Genomic DNA, 19,535 nt, shown 5'->3' on the forward strand with positions numbered 1-19,535 from the left:
TAGATAAAAGTCACCTAGATCAGAGCCTTGAATATTAGCTATTAGGGTCATGGTAGGAAACCACCGCTATGATGAAAACTATTTGTATCATTATGGCTGACATTTAGGGATCCAACACAACTGGTCATCCCTGGTGTCATTAATTCCTCCGACTTAATTCCTCTGTTTTTTTTTTTTCAAGGTAATCCAGCTAATTTGACAAAACATTTTGAACTACTTATACAGCCATGCAAAAATAATATTTTCCAAAGCACTCGAATTTCAGACAAATGGATCCTTAAATAATTTAATAGGAAGAAAAGAAAAGCTTTGTGATGATTAAGTTACGTATGATGGTTCTTTCTTCTATTAATGAATAAATACTACTGGATTTGGAAATATAGGGACAAACATGTCCCTTATAAGGTTGTAAGTGAAATATCTTTGTGTAGACTCCCAGAAAAGGTAAGAGGATTGGGAAATGTGTATAAATAGGGGAGCACAAAGGGTAGCTCACACTCAAAGCATTTTCTGTAGTGCATAAAAACTCATAAGAGCAAGAAGTGCATCTGACTCAGTAAATATCTGATGAGTGAGTTTATAAATACAATAAATGTTCTCTGACTCTTTCCACCCCACCTCCATCTCTGCAAACACAAACACACAGAGATACATACACAATGAACAGCATGGTTATGGGAGAGCGGAGGCAAGAGGAAAACTCTAAGGCTGGTTTACAGCTAGTGAGCACTGGCATGACAGTGCCAGTGGTTAACAACCAGCAATTGTTCTAATTGGTGGATGTTTAAGTATCAATGATGGTTAAATATTTTGAATAATACCACACGTGAGTCATGTCTTTATTTAGCCCAGGTCTAGACACCTTCTACCTTAAGATATCTTTGAAATCAGAACCAAACAGAATTCATGAAATTGATTAAGAAAAATCAAACTGGACTAGAGTTGCAACTGTGGTCATGGGTTAATTCTATCCTAACCAGACTGGGTCTTAGAGGCTTCAATTGCAGAAGAGTGAAGCCAGCCAGGAAAATCCTTTGATAAGAGGTAGGTTAGTAATTTAGAATATACGCTAGTTTGAGAATCTATGATAGAGGTGTATCCAGAGCTCTTCTACTAATTTTCTAACTGATTTGAGGAAAATTACTTCAGTAGATTTTCATTAACTATCTATATACAGTGAGAAGTTTGAAAAATTTGAATTCTAGAGTCCCTTTCAATTCCATCATCTAATAAAATCAGACATGACTTTTTTCTGAAAGAGGATTTTTTTCAGTGGTGTATTTATAAGGACATAATAATGTATACATAAGGACTAAATCATAAACCCACGATTTTAAATTTCAGTTTGGTATTTATAGAATGATTCAATGTATGTATGATATTAATCTACATAAATATTTTAAAGATTGACTCAAAAGGGTTTATAGCTTTATCAGCCACTACAACGCCTCTCAGGAAGTCTCCTGAGTAAGAGAGAAGGACATTTTTCACATATCAGTATTTGTGAAAGAGGACTTTCAAAACAAAGCACCAACATATTTAACTCAATCATCTATTCATCAGAGTTGCAATAATCCAAAAAAGTTGTGGTAAAGTCTTGCAATTTATATTCCAGTATAATAAAGAAATGCTAAGTCTGTAACTCTTACCTATAACTACAGCCTTTTCTGCTAATAAAAAGAAAGCAACATGCTTTTCATTCACTGAAATCAATGGGAGTCAACTATTAGCCAATCTTGCCAGTCTATTCCTTGAGTGTTGTTGCACATTATTACTGTTAAATATAACTAGTAAAACCAGCTAATTTAAATGAATTTATTTAAAAGGTCCATTGTTGCAGGACTTCTCAGAACCTTTAATATCTTATCAATTATTCTAAGATAAAATTTTTCTAGAAAAGAGCACATGGTAATCCACATTTCTCAAACTTTGTCCCAGTGAACTAGTTTCTTTTCTGTTTTAAATGAGTGGTCATAGAGATCATATTTTAGAGAATACAATGCAGAAAATGCTGGTTTTGTTTATTTTCTGTTGGAGGGTCAAATAGACTAACTATCTACTCGCTGTGTTGTCTCTCTCTGAAAAATATATTTTTTTTTGTATTTTATTGCAGCTCAATTAGAACTAAGGTTGGAGTACAAAGAACCTTTAATTATGGTCCAGCAACCTAATTTTATAGATAATGAAATTGATGTGCAGAAAAATGCAGTAACTTACGTAAAAGTCACATAGTGAGTTTGAAGTTGTTCTATGAGTAGAATGTGGATCTCTTATTCCTTAACCCAGTATTTTTTTTTCTGTACTGACTCCTTTTTCCATATTCACTGTAGCTGATATCAAGAGAAGTGCTTATAAAGAACTTGTGAACATGCTAATTACAATCAGGTGAATTTTAGGTTTCCAAGTAGAAGACCCTGTTGACAATTCAAATCCCATTTGTTCAAAACTGAGTTTATTTTTTATTTGTTATATGGCAGTATATATGAACTGACTAAGAACATGGACTTTGAAATCAGCCCACTTAGAATTTCTTCAATCCATGCAAGGATTCCCACATCCTCATCTTTGCTCATGTTGACCTTTCAGACTGAATTATTTTTCTCCCAATGTCTCCCATATTGAAGTTAAACTTTATCTTGAAATGGTTTTAAAACGCATGTAATAAATACGTGATGTATTTTTCATTAAATTGATTTGAACCAACAATTTTTATCTCTCCTTTCCCTATCATGGATGCTACTAGAGATCTAGTACTAGAAAGAATCTGTGAGGTTACAAATCCCTTTCTTTAAATTAGTTTCAACTAGCCAAATTATCTATTAATAATATCCATTTGAGTAATGGCATAATTTTGAACTGCACATGATTCTGAATCATTTCTCCAAGATCTCTCCATTTATTAATGTTGCCAGCTGCATAGAGGCAATCTATCTGATTCACTCAATAAATGTTTATTGAGCACTTACTATATCAGGTTATTGATGTGAGTCAAATAAAAAGTCTTATTCTTTTCAATATGACATCAGTTTTATTCTGTTTCACTTCTCATCTAGATTCTTCCTTTCACATGGCATGCCAACCTGCTTACCGAAAGCAGCTCCCTGATTCAGAGGGTGCCAGGTTTTACCAACTAGACTTGAAGTTTGTATCTAGATGGGCATTTTAAACTCATGATGAGGCACTCTGTTTTGCTTCATGTGGCAACGTAAATTGGGTTTATGACAACATTATGCCTTGGCATATTAGTTACTGTAGTAATGAAGAATGATTTTCTAAATAGGTTATATAATCAAGGGTTATCCAAACAGAAGCCCGTGTTAAGGCCCTAGCCTATCCTGTGGTTTCACAAAATTCACTTCCTGCTCGCTCGAACTACATCTGCAAACATATTAAGTAGCTTTGTCTTCAAAAGAAATACCAAATTTCAAATTTGAAACAGATTTTAGATCTTGGGTGACAAAAGCCCATAGCTGCTTTTAGATAAGCAATGCCCACCTCTTCTCTTTCCTACTCTTTGCCCACACCCCTCATCCTACTCCCCATTTTCACAGCCAGGGCATTAGAGAGGCTCTTAACAAATAATGCTCCAAAGGAGCAATTGTCTCTGAGATGCCTTTAATAACTTTGGGCTTTGTACCAAGGCTAGGGAATATTTAAAACCTCAGAAATTCTACTTTTTCTCCATGGAGAAGAAGAAACAAAAATTTTAAGTTAAAGACCGGTTCTCTCTCATGACTTGCAGACTTAACTGGCTATGGTGGGTTAGAAATTGCCATTGACCCAAAAGAGTACTTTCCAAAGTATATTCTGCAATTGAGTTAATAATTGTTATCATAAATTTTCTTTTCATGCTCAAACAGGTTTGGAGAATAAAGAGTTAAAGTTAAACTAGTGTTTTTGATACAGTGTTAGATACTATCATAACTACTCACCCCTAGCTGAAATATAGTTTTCACACAGATCTCACTGATGAAAAGAAATATATATATTTTTTAATTTTTGCCCTTTTATTATCTTTCCTTATCTAAAATTATCTGCAGAGTCATGAAAAACTGTTGATACTTGTGACAAAGCAGTCTGTTTCTCACTACTGTAGTCTTGAGTGAAAATGATAACCTGTTATGTGACATACTCAATCCTTGCCATGAAAGAAATTTATTCTAATAGCAACTGGAAGCTTGAAAAATTTGTAGGAAAGAAAAATAAGACTCCTTAAATAAAAGTTGGCCTTTTGATTACCTAGAAGACATGACTATTAATCCTTTACAAACCACACCTTTTATTTGTTTATACCCAATGAGGCGACTTCTTTGTGGGTGTCTCTATTGTTAATTTTAGCAGTTCTATTGATGCCACATGTTGATCGAAGCCCGCATTGATTGCTCTTGATTTCTCTGAAGTTTTTATTTTGTTCTTGATGTGTAAAGGTGGCTCCAGAATATCTCAATAAGAGGACTTCAGAAAACAACCAGACAACAATCTCTCCTGGATGAAAGGAAGGGCAATGGAATATGTAGCTACAAACATAATGTTCTTACTTATATGGATTTTATTTAGGATGTCTTGGGATGTTAATCCTCTTCAAGTCAAATAGACAAGAAAAAAGGAAGACTATAGTCAATATTAAAGCTATATTAATTTAAATGTCTTTGTTATTTTTATATTTTCTAGGAATTAAAAAATCGTATGCAAAAACAAAAATGAAGTTCACCCTTACTCGCTGGTGCTTCGTACTGTTCATCTTTCTAAATGTAAGTAAAACAAAATTATTCTAAGCTATGTTAATCAAGAATGGTGAAATAGGAAGGAATGTTTTGAGTATGAGTGAACGGGCATTAGCAAGGGTAGAACACATTGTTCTCCAGAAACCAAAACTAAGTTTCTCAAAACTATTATTTTCTTAATATTTTGTTAATAAATCTCCCCTCTGAACTTATACTGATTTAGATTAGTGTTAGTGTTACCCAGAAATGTGAGCTTTGTATTTTTACAAAAATTTAGCATTAGTTCAAGACATTTTTTCATTATCTTGGAAATTAACACTGAAGTTTAATAATGTGTTCGGATAAATGTTTTTCATGTAAGACACATAGATTTGAGTCATAGTTTCTGGGATGCTATCTTTTTTAAAATATCTGAACTCTTTCAGTCTATTGATTTTTCAAATTTATTTCTTATCAAAAACTAAGAATTTTAAGTGTTAACATACTATCGTCATTCCATAACTCTTCAGTCTTTTAAATCATTTCAACTTTACATAATTTTATATTGGTTTATTCCTAAATGATTTAGCAAGTACTTAGAACTATAATTGCCTTAGAAGACCCTGCCAATGCCTATTTATTTGTGTCAGGTTTGTTAACCCACCATCAAATCACTTTTATAGCACATGAAAAGGAGATGAGTAAATTTTACATAAATTTGGAGTTGTCTTGAACCTTATGCTCTCTACACCAGAACAACATTGGCCAATGAGTGACAGCTGGCAGTAAAGATCACTTAGTATCTGATATTGTTATACTCACCCAAACAAAGCTTGCCCAGGCTTTCAGGATTTTCATTGTTCATTAATGTGTCACAGGCTTATAAGTTTACATAAACTTTACATTTTTTAAGAAAAAATATTACTAATATTCCACTAATGTTAATTTTTAAAAGGAAGTTTTATTTTGTAATGTTATACATCAAATAAATGGTTTGTGGAAATAATTGTTAATGTAACCCTTTTGCATCTATTTGGATAATGAGAATAGTTTATTTTATTATGTAAGATTATCATATTATCTTAATCTTTAGATAAAGTACAATATAATTTGCTAAAAGTAACCCAGTATTTGGAAATGCAGGTAGCTATATGCCATTTGAAATATAATAAAAACATTTAAATGAGAAATAGCAGAAACTATTAGAATATTTTATTTTGACTGTAAATGCCCAAGTCTTACATACTATTCCATAGATAGAGAAATATTGGTATATTCTATTCATAAATTGATATTGTTATTTTTCATGGGTCAAGTGAAATCCTATGTGATCAACTATATGTGAATATGTCTACATAATTTCATTTCATAAAGCATATAATTATATTAGACACTGATAGAAGGAAAACTAAAGTAACTGACATATAATAACAAGATAGTTTAAGTATTATCTATTCACCTTTTCTATTACAAAGGCTACAGGTAATTTTTGGTGTGTTAAAAAACTAAAGTAGGTCACTTTTATTCAAAATTTTTACCTGATATATTTTAAAATTCGAAGATTGAAAGAATTTCATATATTTGCATGAACCATGGACAGAAATGTTTTCAGGTTTGTGGGTATCTGTTTACTAGCAAACATAACTGCACAGGACACTTAAATGGTTTCATGCTCCCTTTGCTGTGACATACAGAAATTTGCTTCTCTGTCTGATTTTGGATTATATATTTGATTTAGAGAATGTGTCCATAAAACATTTTTAATCCATCCATCTTCTTCTACAACACTCATATGTTCCACATTAATATTCCTCAGAGGAAAGTAAATTTTTTAACAAAATGACATTGATTTTAATTATTCCAAAATGTCACTTTTTAGATACATTATTGTGATAAAGCATTACCAATGTATTTATTGAATTCTAACAACCTGATTTCCAAAAGGACTTTAAAGTAGCAGATTGGGTTACCATATTCCATTAGCCTCATCTATATTAAATCAAAAACACCCACTCACTTCCTATCTCTTATTTGCAGTAAAGCAATAGGCTTAAAACGATGCTTAGCACACATAGTGAGCACTCAGAAAATGCCAGTAATGATGATGATAGCAATGACAAGACCAATGATGAAGACATAGAAAACCTCGGTTCTTCTGAGAAGCATCCCGTCTACTATGCTGCATTCCCATTTGCTTTGAATTCATTATACAAGCAGCAATTTCGTCCTTTATCAACTGCTTAAGTAGAAAGTAAACAGGATATTAACCAGGCATCTAATCCCATATGGAAGAACGAGGATTAACACTTTACAAAGTTCTATTTTATCCTTCATTATTTTGAAAAACATAAGTAACTGAAAACTACTAATAATTGTAACATATACATGGTCGTTATTAAGGACAGCGACATGGAAATCCTGTTGGTTTTAGTTGTGGATTCCGGGTTCATATTCCCCTTAGAGCAGTTCTGCCTGTGGCAGACAATAGGACTCTCTCCTTTCAGCACCATCGCATGGGTCCCAATTCAGTAGGTTTAGACCATTGCAGAGAGGGATCATTTTCTCTACACAGAACAGCTCTATAATTGTTCTGTCTCTGTCCTTATAGAAGCCACCCATAACACAAAAGTAGGCTGATTATCTTCCATCAAAGTAGAAATTGCTTGAGTGCATTACCATTCCCATCAGATTGCTTTCCTCTGGACTCCATGACTAGCGTGGACGAGACCTCCTAGACTGTAAGCTCCCTGGGGGCAGGGGTCTTGCCATTTTTGTCCACTGCTGAATCTCCAGAACCTAGAACATTTCCTGGCACGTAGGAGGCAGTCAGAGTATTTATTACCTGAAAGAACCAGCGGTGTTTCGGCTGCGGACTACAGCTGTCAGTGGCAGCTTGGTGGTCGTATGTGTGGCGCCATTTACTTGAACCCTTAGGAGTGACATCACATATACGGCAGCTAAACTGCTGCATAGGACAACAATTAAGAGGTTGGGGTTTTTTTGTTTGTTTTGGAAGGTTCATGTGAGATGGCTTGTATGCAAAACATTGAACACTAATCTTTATTCAGAGGTGCTATATACTCTTAATGTCTCATTTCTATCTTCATATGAGCATAAAATCATATTTTATACATATTTATATATAAATAATTTTATATATGTCTATATCATCATATCTGTTATATATTTATATATAACAGAATGCCTCAATGTGTATGCTATTTTCAAAAGAAAGTCACTGAACCATTCAGCGACCACTGGAAAAATTTCATCGTCAATACTCAAACAAGAGCCAGGCCAGAAGCGGACTCAGATTATTATGGCTCATCTAACAACGAAGTTCTGATTCCTCATTCCTTCAGTGCTGAAACAATCTCTACTGAACCGGCTCCAAACAAAGTTCACTGGAGATTGTTTCAATATTGCAAGAATGATAAGATTGGCACTACTGTCTTCTGAATAAACTACAACTACTCTTTCAGATGGTTCCATCTTCACTGGTGTTAAAACTGCATTAATCTGAATAATGCTGTAATTGAAAGTACAAGTATAGTATTTTCCACTTGATATATTTGCACATACTGCCTCCCCATGACTTCCATGAATTTCCAACTAGTGCAGGAACATTTTTTAATTGGTTATCCAGTCCACTTAAAGATAGAATTCAGAATGTTACTTCTGGAAGGAATAAAGCAAAATAGTCCCTAGTATCTAAAATATCTAAAATAAGTGACAGAAAAGATTTAGATATGACATATTTCCTCTTCTAATCTGATTTGAAGATGGTGAGAAAATGGCCCAGAAATAAATAATATATCAAATGACAATTCTCAAGTCAACAAAAGATTCTAAGAATAGAGCCACAAGGAATCTAAAATAGATACATAAGTTGAACCAATCATTAATATCTTTCTATTACGAGGGTACCACAATTCACCAAATAAAATCATGATTTCATGATTTTGCGTTGAATTGCTAATACATACACACATAAATGTGCACACACACACACTCATACAAATGTTAGGCTAATAAAATCCAAAATGAAGACTTAACATGAAATCTCTTTGAAATAATTTTTTTTACTCCCAAATCATATTCCAATCCTTGATGGAATATCTGAGCATTTAACTACTGATAATTCTTTACTTTTCAGAATTTTCAGCGATATTTTATAGTGATCTTCTTGCTAAACTGAAAGATCTACGAGGGCAGGGTCTATGCTTCTTTTATTCAGCACCGTATCTTCAGCATCTAGCGCAGTGCTTGGCTCATCAAATTCAATGATTTGCTGATTAATCTTAAAACCAGAAGGAAAAGGGTTATAAGACAACTGAATGGTGTTCAGCTACTCTGAAAAAGAATTCGTACATTTTAAATCGTTTTTGTTGGCTCATTAATTTCTGTTTCTTCTGTCAAATTCAAGAGGAATTAAAATTAGAAATAATCTTAATATTTAAACAGTAGTGTCAACTATATTCATAATAAGTATTCATCTAGAGTTATAATACCAATGTTATAATGGTAATAATTACTTATCCTCTTCTGTTTGCAAGTGATTTCTACTCAAATGGCTTGCTGGCACCTCCAAAACACGTCCAAAAGAGAACTTACCTTCTTCCTGTAGTAAGATTTTTCTTTTTCAACATCTCCCCTTTCTCAAGGCTCTACCATTTTTTCCCAGTTATATAGGCTAAAATCTCTGGGCTATATGACTATTACTATTCTCCATTCCTTATTCAAATATGCCTTCACATTCTTATTATTTGATAAAATGCTGAGAGTTGCTCTTTCTTGTTCTGCCTTGAGATGATCTAGTCCATACATTCAGCTTCCTGGCTGTTCTCCTCAACTAATCAATGGATATCTGATGCCTACCACATGAATTTTACTAACACTCTCTCATTACAACCTTATCATGTTTAATAATATTAGCCAAAATTTATTGAACTTTTCATGTCTGTCTCAACACTTTGTTTTTGCAGGGCTCTGTATTATCTGACTTTCCTTTACTCTATTACTAACCCTCAAATATGCTCCCCTCCAGGCAGATGGTTTCCTTTTAATATCTCACACATGTCATCTCCTACCTCTGGACTTATATGTGTTCCTTTCCCTCCATCCAGAAGTGCTTCCCTCTCCTCTACACATGCATATACTACATATACTCAAGGTTCAATTCAAATTCTACCTTGTCTCGACAGAAGTCCCTGACTATTCTTGCAACATCTTCTCTCTCTACTCTGAATTTTTATCGTGTTATGCGCTGTACTATTCAGCATTTAGTGATATGCTGTCTCCTAGGACAGGATGCCCCTATCTACACAATGACATAGACTGGAGAAAAGTAAGGCTCTACCATGAATAGCGTGGGTTATATCAATTAACTTAATAAGAGACTGTTGGGAAAAGAGAAAAGTATATAACACTATTATTTCATCAATATAGATGGAAAAAATTCAATGTTAGAATAATTTAGACAGAATAAAGACAAATAAAAGTGTATTTCAACAGGTGTGATAGAGAGAATAAGGGGTATTCCGAACTTCAGAAGAAGAAAAGTCAGTGCAGCCTGAAGTTTGCAAGCCTTCTCCAAAAGTCTCTATGCAGAACATGGATATTAAAAAATCACAGATTCAAGCACCACTAAAACATCATAGCCACAAAAGAAATTGGCATCTATATAACAGAAATTAAGATGATATATTAGACAATGATCCTTTTAGACATACGCACACACAACTTTGATAAACAGGACCTATGATGGTGATGAGGATTAATCGAGACTGACAGAACTAATGTCAGCCGAATCAAAAATTCAAAAGATGTAAGAGAAATATTCAAGATTTACATTGATTTTTGCCAATGAAAACAAATTACCCTGTATAGGTCATTTGCTAATGAAACCAATTAAAGAGATTAAGGCCAATTATCCAAGGCAGAATCTCTTAGAAGAACAGATTTGTTTGTTTTATGGAATAAATGGGGTAAATTTGGGGCAGTGTGAACAATCTAAGCACAAAGAAATTAGCCAAAGAAATCCAATTTAAAAGGCTTACTTAGTGCACTAATGTATCTATTTTTAATAATATGATTCATGATTTTTAGGAGTTCCAAAGAAGGTAAAGTTGATTTAATATTACTATTTTTTGGAAATCAGGTTATATGACTTGTCTAAATTTTACAGTGATAATAAAATTAAAACAATCTTATATGATAAAGAGGTACGTGAATTTGTATGGGTGCTATACATTTTCAGTAGTGAATAGAATAAATGCAAGTATGAAATTTGTAGGTAGAATTTGTAGATGAAATATAAATACTTATTAGTTACAAAGCAAAGATATTCTACATGGAGACCATGCATAATTATTGTTTATAGAAGGAAAAATAAATGTTTTCAAATTTTTTATTGCTTCATTTACTTACGTATACACCCATCCCTACTCTTGATAACTAACTGATTTTTTGTTTGTTTGTTTCTAATACAGCACCCAACCCCGGTTCTTCCTACCTCTTCAAATAACACCTATTCTCCAGCACTAGAGTCCGAGCCATTCCTGTACGTCATAGGACGAAGGAAAATGATGGATGCAGAGAACAAATGCTACCGCCGAATGCAACAGTTACCCCCATTCCAAGGAGAAGGTAAAAAGAAGGATGTATATAAACATGTGTTTCAGACATCATTGAAGGTTTATTTTCTTCCATGGGTAAATATGTGTTGACTAGTTTTAATTTAATACACCAGGAGTTTTAACAGTGGTTTTCATACCATGGTATGTTTGTGTATTTCCTGCAACAGACATGCATAGTTTCTTTGTTCAAGTTCATCCAAAGACTTTCTGACCAACTTCTGCACTTATGACAAAATTACTGCAATAACTCACTCGGTATTCACACTTGGCAAGCAGGACCAATACAGGACTAAGTGAGGGAGTGGAATAGGAAAACAATAGAAAGGAAATTAGAAAATGGTGGGCAGAGAATTTGCCTGAGGTGGACTCTGTCAAAATCCTGTCTTGTTTGGGTTGATTAGGCAGTATGTTTCCTTAGCTGTCGCTTGGTTGACAACTCATGTTATTCCTTCTCCTTTTCTACATCCAGTTCCCAGAGAAATTAGAAAAAGATATCTCCTAGGAAGACACTGTTTATCTATCCCCTTCTTTAGAAAGTTCTGTGTGATTGCCCAAATATTCTCAGGGCCAAACATATTCTATTAGCCATAAAGGCCCCAGAGGAAAACAAAAGAGAAGATGGCCAAGCTTTGCTACGTCCATTTAAATTCTCTCCCCATCTTCTAAACCAGTTGAAAAGGTCCAACGATATCTTATATACCTTTGTATCTTCTAAGACAACAACTCTTGGAAGAGAGAAAATTGGTTAAATATACTCTATTACTACATATGGTTTGCCTTCAAATAGTTTTAATTTTTGGCATTTTTCTTTAAACAAAAAATCAAGTCAATAAAAAAGATGCATGTTATTTTTCTGTCTGCAGTAGTTTCAGTGTTTTTAAGAAACTAGAGAGGCATTAGATGCAACTTGTTCCCCCCATCACCCCAAAAAAAGAAACCATTTCTTTGAAGCAGATGAAACAGTAGAAACACAAAACTGATCTTTTCAGAGACCAAGTGAGTGCAATAACCTTCACTTCAGTCTTAGTTATCTTGGGAGGTTGAACTTTTGTTCTATTGATCATTATTTAAAACTTTATTTTTGAGGGTAGATTTAATTTTTGAAAGCAGTAGAAAACCACTTGGAGCCAACGTTGATGAATACATAAAATGACCAAACTGAGGATTGTTTTAGCCAGTAATAAAGTGTGATTCTAAAATAATAAGACTATATGTGTGATCCAACTGGCTACAAATGCATTTTTAGTAAGAATTTTGAACCATTGCATCACCCTTGGATTAAGACTAGAACCACCCAAGGCAACCCCTTTGAAGGTAGTGTTTGATAGGATACATATGTTCCAAAGCCATATAGTTTTTTTTCAAGGTAAGCCAAGAGTGAGATTGTGTATACTTTCACAAGAGTTCTCTTGTAACAAGCATTTCTAGAGATATTTTAAAGGAAATATTTTGAAGAAAAGATGTCATACCGAAGACATGTGTCTATGAGGAACAAATGGAGAAATCCCTACAAAAATGTAAATTTCATTAGTAGTTGGTAAAGTTAATACCTTTATTTTGTTGCTGCTGCTCTTACAATTGCTTTTAATATTTCAATATCCAAGGGGAGAGCCCCAAGATAACTGTGTATACACTATTAAATCCTGCTGAGGATTCTGCAGTTTTTGACAACTGCAATGTTCATTTCTTTCTAACTCATCAGGTCCATACTGCAACCGCACCTGGGATGGATGGCTGTGCTGGGATGACACACCGGCTGGAGTAGTCACCCAGCAGCACTGCCCAGATTATTTTCCCGACTTTGATCCAACAGGTAGAATATTTATTTTTATTTTACATTTTGTACGTAGCTTTTAGAATTTCCATGGTCGGGAAAAGAAAATCAGATATAAAATATATCTACCTAACCATACTCTACATATTTTAGCATGTTCTGAAGCATTTCCATAAATGAAATATTACCCAGTTGTACAAATATTACAAGTTGTCCTTATTTCTTAGGTAATATGAGCAGTCAGTTAGCACATTGGTCAGAAATTCTATTATATTTTGAATAAAAATTAACAATTTACATATTTTAAATATTTAATATTAAATCTTAATAAACATTTAAATTAATTTTGCTGAAACTATGAACAATTTTTTAATGTGTTTTTTAGAAACTTTCAGTTGTCACATTTTGGTGACTTATGCAAATGCTTGACCTAGGGTTTGTGAATACTAGGCTGGTATAATATGAACAACAGAAGTTTTATATAATCTTGAAAATGATATAAAACCATTATGTGTATGGGAAAATAAATTAGAAGGTAGTAACTACAGACACTAGATTTCTGTTCTAACAGTAGATTATTAAAATATGCTCAGAAACTAAAACGAATACTGTTAAAATGGATCACACTAACACCCAATTCTGTGTCCTATGCAACACAAACAGTAAGCAAATGCCTGTTACATTAAATAGTGACACCAAATCCACTTTAGTTATAAAAGTAACATAGGAATACTTTTCATTAAATATCATTTTTTTACTTTTCAAAACACTTTCATATATATTACAGGAGTACCCCCTCATCCTCAGTTTTGCTTTCTGTGGTTTCAGTTACCCATGGTCAACTATAGTCTGAAAATAATAAAGGAAATTTTCCAGAAATAAACAATTCATAAGTTTTAAATTATATAGTTCTATTCTCAGTCGTGTGATGTAATCTTGTGCCATCGATCTCAGGAAGTGAATGATCTCTTTGTCCAGTATATTCCTGCTGTATACCCTACCCACTCTTTAAGTCATTTAGTAGCTATCTCAGTTATCAGGCCAACTGTCCTGGTATTGCAGTGCTTGTGTTCAAACAACCCTTATTTTACTTAATAATGGCCCCAAAGTGCAAAGGTTGTGATACTGGCAATTTGAGTATGCCAAAAAGAAGCCATAAAGTGCTTCCTTTAAGTGAAAATGTGAGTACAGTCTAAGACATTTTGAGAGAGACCACATTCACAAAACTTTTATAACAGTATACTGTTTTAATTGTTCTTTTTTATTATTTGGTATTGTTAATCTCTCTTATTGTGCTTAATTTATTAGTTAAACTTTATCATAGGTAAGTATGTATAGAAAAAACATATATAAAACATTATATGTATGTGTGTGTATGTGTGTGTGTGTGTGTGTGTGTGTGTGTGTGTGTGTATACACACACACATACATGGTTCAGTACTATTCATGGTTTCAGGCATCCACCAAGGGTTTTGGAACTAATCCCCTGTGGATAATGGGGGACTACTGCATCTCATTTTATATTCACACAACATTTGACACAAAATCACAAGTGAACCCAAGTCTCCTGATCTCTTACATCTCTGTATAAATAGGTACTAACAACAGTCTTGGAAAAGCATTTAAGAAACAGTATTTATGTATCTCCAAACAAACTTGGTCAGACTGAAGTACTTTTAGGACTTTCAAGGAGGATAAGTTTATCCCTCAAGCCTCAATCCAGTCACACTGGTGTGGTTTGAAGTTAGGCAGGATAAAGGTTTCAGAATACCGGGTACAAAGTGGAGTGAGAAGCCAGGGGCTGAAGTTATATATCTTAGAATTTTCAGATATCCAGATACATTGGAGGTCTGGCATCCAGGATGCTCAGTGGTTAGTGGTCAGGAGCAATAAAGAGGAATGTATGAGGAGATATCTGAAGCTATCTAACAGTCTCAATCCAGAGATTAGATACACAGGTGTAGAGAATTGGGATTGGGTAGGTGCTAATAGTAAGAGTGATTCTCAGTTTGGCTAAGAAGCTGGGGAACTTTAAGAAATCCTGATGCATGTTACCACCTCAAACATTCCTATTTCATTAGTTTGAAGTACAGGCCGGGCATCAAAATTGTTGAAAGTTCTGCTTGTGATTAAATATGCAACCAAGAAGAAAATATGTTAAATAATTAAGAAAGTGGCCAGTACCAGGGAAGCTCAACCAGTTTGCTAAGTAGTTGTGCCAGTGGGAGGCAGAACATAGTATCAGATGAGACTAGTACAGGCCACAGAAGAAGGTGGTTCCCAGAGAAGTGAAAGGTAGTAGCCACCCAGCTCTAGGAACTGCAGGTATTAGGGCCAGAAAAGTTCTGTTCCAAGAAACCAGATAGAAAACTGTCCCATTGAAGTAAATCTGGGATTAAGACACTGAAAAGGGAATGTAAGTCTTAGTTATAAAGGAGACTCAGATAGTGAAAGTAAGTAGGTCCACCTATAGACACACTATGTAAGTTCTTATTAAGGGGTGAGATTTGCTCCCGAGAGCAGAGTGAGCCTGAGCCTGCAGAGGGTGTTTAAGAGCCTCCCAGTGGTGAATCCGACGGCTGTGGGACCAGGCCTCAGGCAAGCAGGTCATTCCACCTCGATCTCCATACATCTTCTAACAAGATGCGATATAACAGAACACAGTAATCCCTCCGCACCTCAGAGTGCTCATCTTCTTCCTTCTTCTTTCAGTGTCCTTTAGGGAGTGGCTCCCCAGAAGGAGTTAAAACATCCAACCAGTGAAAGGGGATGCCAGGGGCTTGACAAAGGAGGATCTTCCTTGAATTATCTGGTCTGAACTAGAAATAGCATTTTGAAAGGAGGAATCAGTGTTTATTTTGTGCTTAACGAACTATGGAAAATCAATCTTGACTTTAAGATTTTTTCAAGAGTTGTTTGGTTAGAGTTTCTACCACGTTTCAGGGTCAACCAGCCCATCTGGTTATTGTTGCTCATTGACCATGAATGACAAGAGGTTAATTGCCCATAGACTGAAAGTGAAGACATCAGTTAAGAGAGAAAACAGCAGTCGGATTGCAAATCTAGTCAAGAAAGTTTCTGGAATTTGGATTAGAACAGAGAAATTAGTCTATCCCTGAAACAAGGTTTGGGAGATGCTTTTTGTGCTTTCTTCGAGGATGAGATCCTAAGTTCTACCCCAGTAAGACAAGAGATAATGGAAATGAGATTGCAGGGGAGGTAGATAAGGGTAAAGGGGGTCAAATACATGGTGACAGAAAGAGATGTGACTTTGGGTAGTGAACACACAATGCAACATACAGATAATGTATGATAGAATCATACACTTGAAACCTATACAATTTTATGAATCAATATCTCCCCAATACATCTAATTTAAAAATTAAATTAAATTAAAAAATAAATCAAACCAGTTCAGGCTAGCCACTTCTGGGAATTCTCTGGAAAAGCTGGGATGTGAAAAGAGAAAGGGCTTAATCCTATTCCCCACTCAGCACTACATTCCTAAAACTCCAACTAAATCCTTCAGATCTTTACTGACTCCTCCCAATAAACGACGCTTCATTCATCTCGATTTGACAAATTCTATTAGAGGTAACTTGACTGGCACAAAGAGCTATTCTGCAATTGCTCTTGATATGCCCTTTAGTTTTGGACTTTTTGTTCTATTAAATTTAACCATATGAAATTGCCAGCATTTGACCCATTTGAATCCCAAAAAAAACCCTACAGTTTCATATGGTCAATCTAATAAATAAATATTGTGTATAAATGAAGATAAGTATGATCTTGCTCTTTCACATATTTCTAAAATCAGAAGTTTAATGTCTGTTAAAAAATATGAGGTACAGTGTAGGTAACACTTTGGAATCTGAGGGACCTGGGATTAAATCCTAACTCACCCACTATTGACTTTTCAAACTCTGTAACTTCTCTCATTCTCTACAATCTATTTGTAAAATGGAGATAGCAATGTCTGCTTTACACAGCTCTGCTAAAGATAAAATGAGGCAATGCATGTTAAAACATCTTGTGTAACTAAAACATCTGTATAATCCAGTAGATTCACAATAGTGTTTATTGACTGATATTTACATTGAACTTCTATAAAGTGGTTAACACTTTGGAATGGTTTTTAAGCCTTAATTTATTATTTTTCCTTCTTAGTATTTTGAAATACTAATGTAATAACTGTTGTGTTTTATTAACAGAAAAGGCTACAAGATACTGTGATGAAAATGGGGATTGGTATAAACATCCGGAGTACAATAAAACCTGGTCTAACTATAGTATGTGCAACGCTTTCACTCCTGAGAAACTGAAGGTAGGTTCTATTTCAAACTTTGGTGTTTGCTGAGAATGTTATTATTTATACACAGAAATAATGCATAACTGTAAAGTAGCTGCTACCAAGAAAGTAATCTGTATTATAGGAGGAAATCATATAATGACCTGTAAGTCCTATGGACTATAGGAAGTGGCATTAGAGGAAATGACATTTTACTTCTTGATTGGCACTCAGTGTCAATGAGAGTTCCATGAGCATATGGAATCAGGCAAGGGAAATAGCGTCCATGGAATGAATGATGGGATTCCCTTTGATGCCAGACACTAGGCAGCATTTCCAGGGCCTCCCTAAGATCTCTCTTCTCCTGGAAGAGTTCCAAAATACAGATTTTTTCATAAGTCATAAGCTAACATTTTCCCCCAACTCTGCTCTGAGAGGTCTATGATAGTTTTACTATCAGACCTTAAAGAAACCCTTAGAATAGGGCTTTTCATTGACCTGTCGATACAAGTGTCACTGTTTAGGTATATTCAGTGGAATTCCACTCTGATTTGTTAGTATGTCTGCTTTATTGACTATTAAATATTTTTAATATCTCTACATAGAAACATTTAAGTCAATGGGAAAAACCCAGATACCTATTCTCTTCTGCATATGCATCAGAAATATGAAAAGATCACTAAACCCACAACCAGTACCCCCTCCCCACAGAGCTGGGAGAAACAGTTGTTTAGTGTTTAGTTACACAAAGTATCTCTAAGCAACCCTGGTGGCTACAAAAGAAACCTATTGTTTTCTTTGAAAATATGTCTGTATGTTAAATAATTACTAAGTTGGAACCTAAAAACACATGAGAAGCTGTAGAAGTCTAAAAAAAAATTTTTTTTTTATTAAAGACAAAACAAACAACAACCTAAAACAAAAAAGATGAACAGGTAACTTAGAGACCAGTTTACTAGAGGATACCTGGTCACAGGCACAAACTGAAGGCACCAAAGCCTTAAATATGTGATATGTAATTAAATTTCTTCAAATTGGTGTGATTTCTGTTCAACTTTAGAACATTCATTTCAGTTTGTTGAAAATTGGAGTTAGTCATCAATTGTCATTTTTTTCCATATTGATATTTAGCTGACCTGGCACAATTCATTGAAAAGACTTTGCCTACTGCTCTGTAGTATCGAGTGACCATACATGTCACTACAAGGTTCTGAACTCTTTATCCCAAAGCTTTATTTGTCTCTCCTTGAACCAGTACTACTCTGCTAGATTACAGTAGCTTTATAATAAATCATGATACTGCATGGAGTAGGCCTTCTCACTGTGTTCTTCTTCAAAATCGTCTTTGCTATATTTTGTCCTTTGTATTTAAATATAAATTTCAGAATCAGTTTTCACATGCAAAGAAACCTAATAATTGCATTGAATGTATAGACCAATTTGAAGAAATTTGAGATCTTTATGTTTTCCAAATATTAACTAGAATATATCCATTTATTCATCTTATTATCTCTCAATAATATTTTATAGATTTTTTTGTAGAAGTCACAGACATCTTTCTTTAGATTTATTCTCAGTCATTTGATTTTTTAATGCAATTGTGAATTGCATTAAATGCCATATTTGAAATTTTATTTTCTACTTCTTTATATATTAAAATTGTTTTTATTTTTATGTCTAACAACTTTGCAAAATTTACTTATTAATTTTAGTAGTTTATAAATTATTTTGCATTTTATATATGTAACATTATATCTGCTGCAAATAGTAACAGATGAATCTCTAGGTAACCATTAATCTGCTTCCTGTCTCTATAGATTTGCCTATACTGGACATTTCATATTAATAGTATTATATTATAACTAGTCTTTTGTAACTGGCTTCTTTCACTTAGCATAATGTTTGTTATAGAATGTATCTGTGTTTCATTATTTATGTTATAGAATGTATCTGTGTTTCATTATTTTTTATGGCTGAATAGTATTTTGTTCTACGAGAAAACCACAGTCACCAGTTAATGGACATCGAAATTGTTTCCACTGTTTGGTTATTCTAAATAATGCTGCTATACACATTTTATGGACATATATTTTCCTTTCTCTTGGGTCTTTTTTTTTTTTTTTTTTTTTTTT

The 19,535-nt window shown here is 34.0% G+C and overlaps 1 protein-coding gene across 1 annotated transcript in view; it reads left to right on the forward strand.

Annotated features, from left to right (window-relative positions):
* The first annotated feature begins 4,691 nt into the window (after positions 1–4,691).
* Positions 4,692–19,535, forward strand: part of CALCR (calcitonin receptor) — a 48,045-nt gene continuing 33,201 nt past the window's right edge. The window contains exons 1-4 of the mRNA XM_039878284.1: positions 4,692–4,751; positions 11,195–11,351; positions 13,044–13,154; positions 17,327–17,439. Of these exons, the coding sequence (XP_039734218.1) occupies positions 4,701–4,751; positions 11,195–11,351; positions 13,044–13,154; positions 17,327–17,439 (432 nt within the window). The 5' untranslated portion in view covers positions 4,692–4,700. The remainder of the gene's footprint in view (positions 4,752–11,194; positions 11,352–13,043; positions 13,155–17,326; positions 17,440–19,535) is intronic.

Source organism: Pteropus medius, unplaced genomic scaffold, assembly GCF_902729225.1.
Source record: "Pteropus medius unplaced genomic scaffold, Ma_sr-lr_union100, whole genome shotgun sequence".
Classification (NCBI taxonomy): domain Eukaryota; kingdom Metazoa; phylum Chordata; class Mammalia; order Chiroptera; family Pteropodidae; genus Pteropus; species Pteropus medius.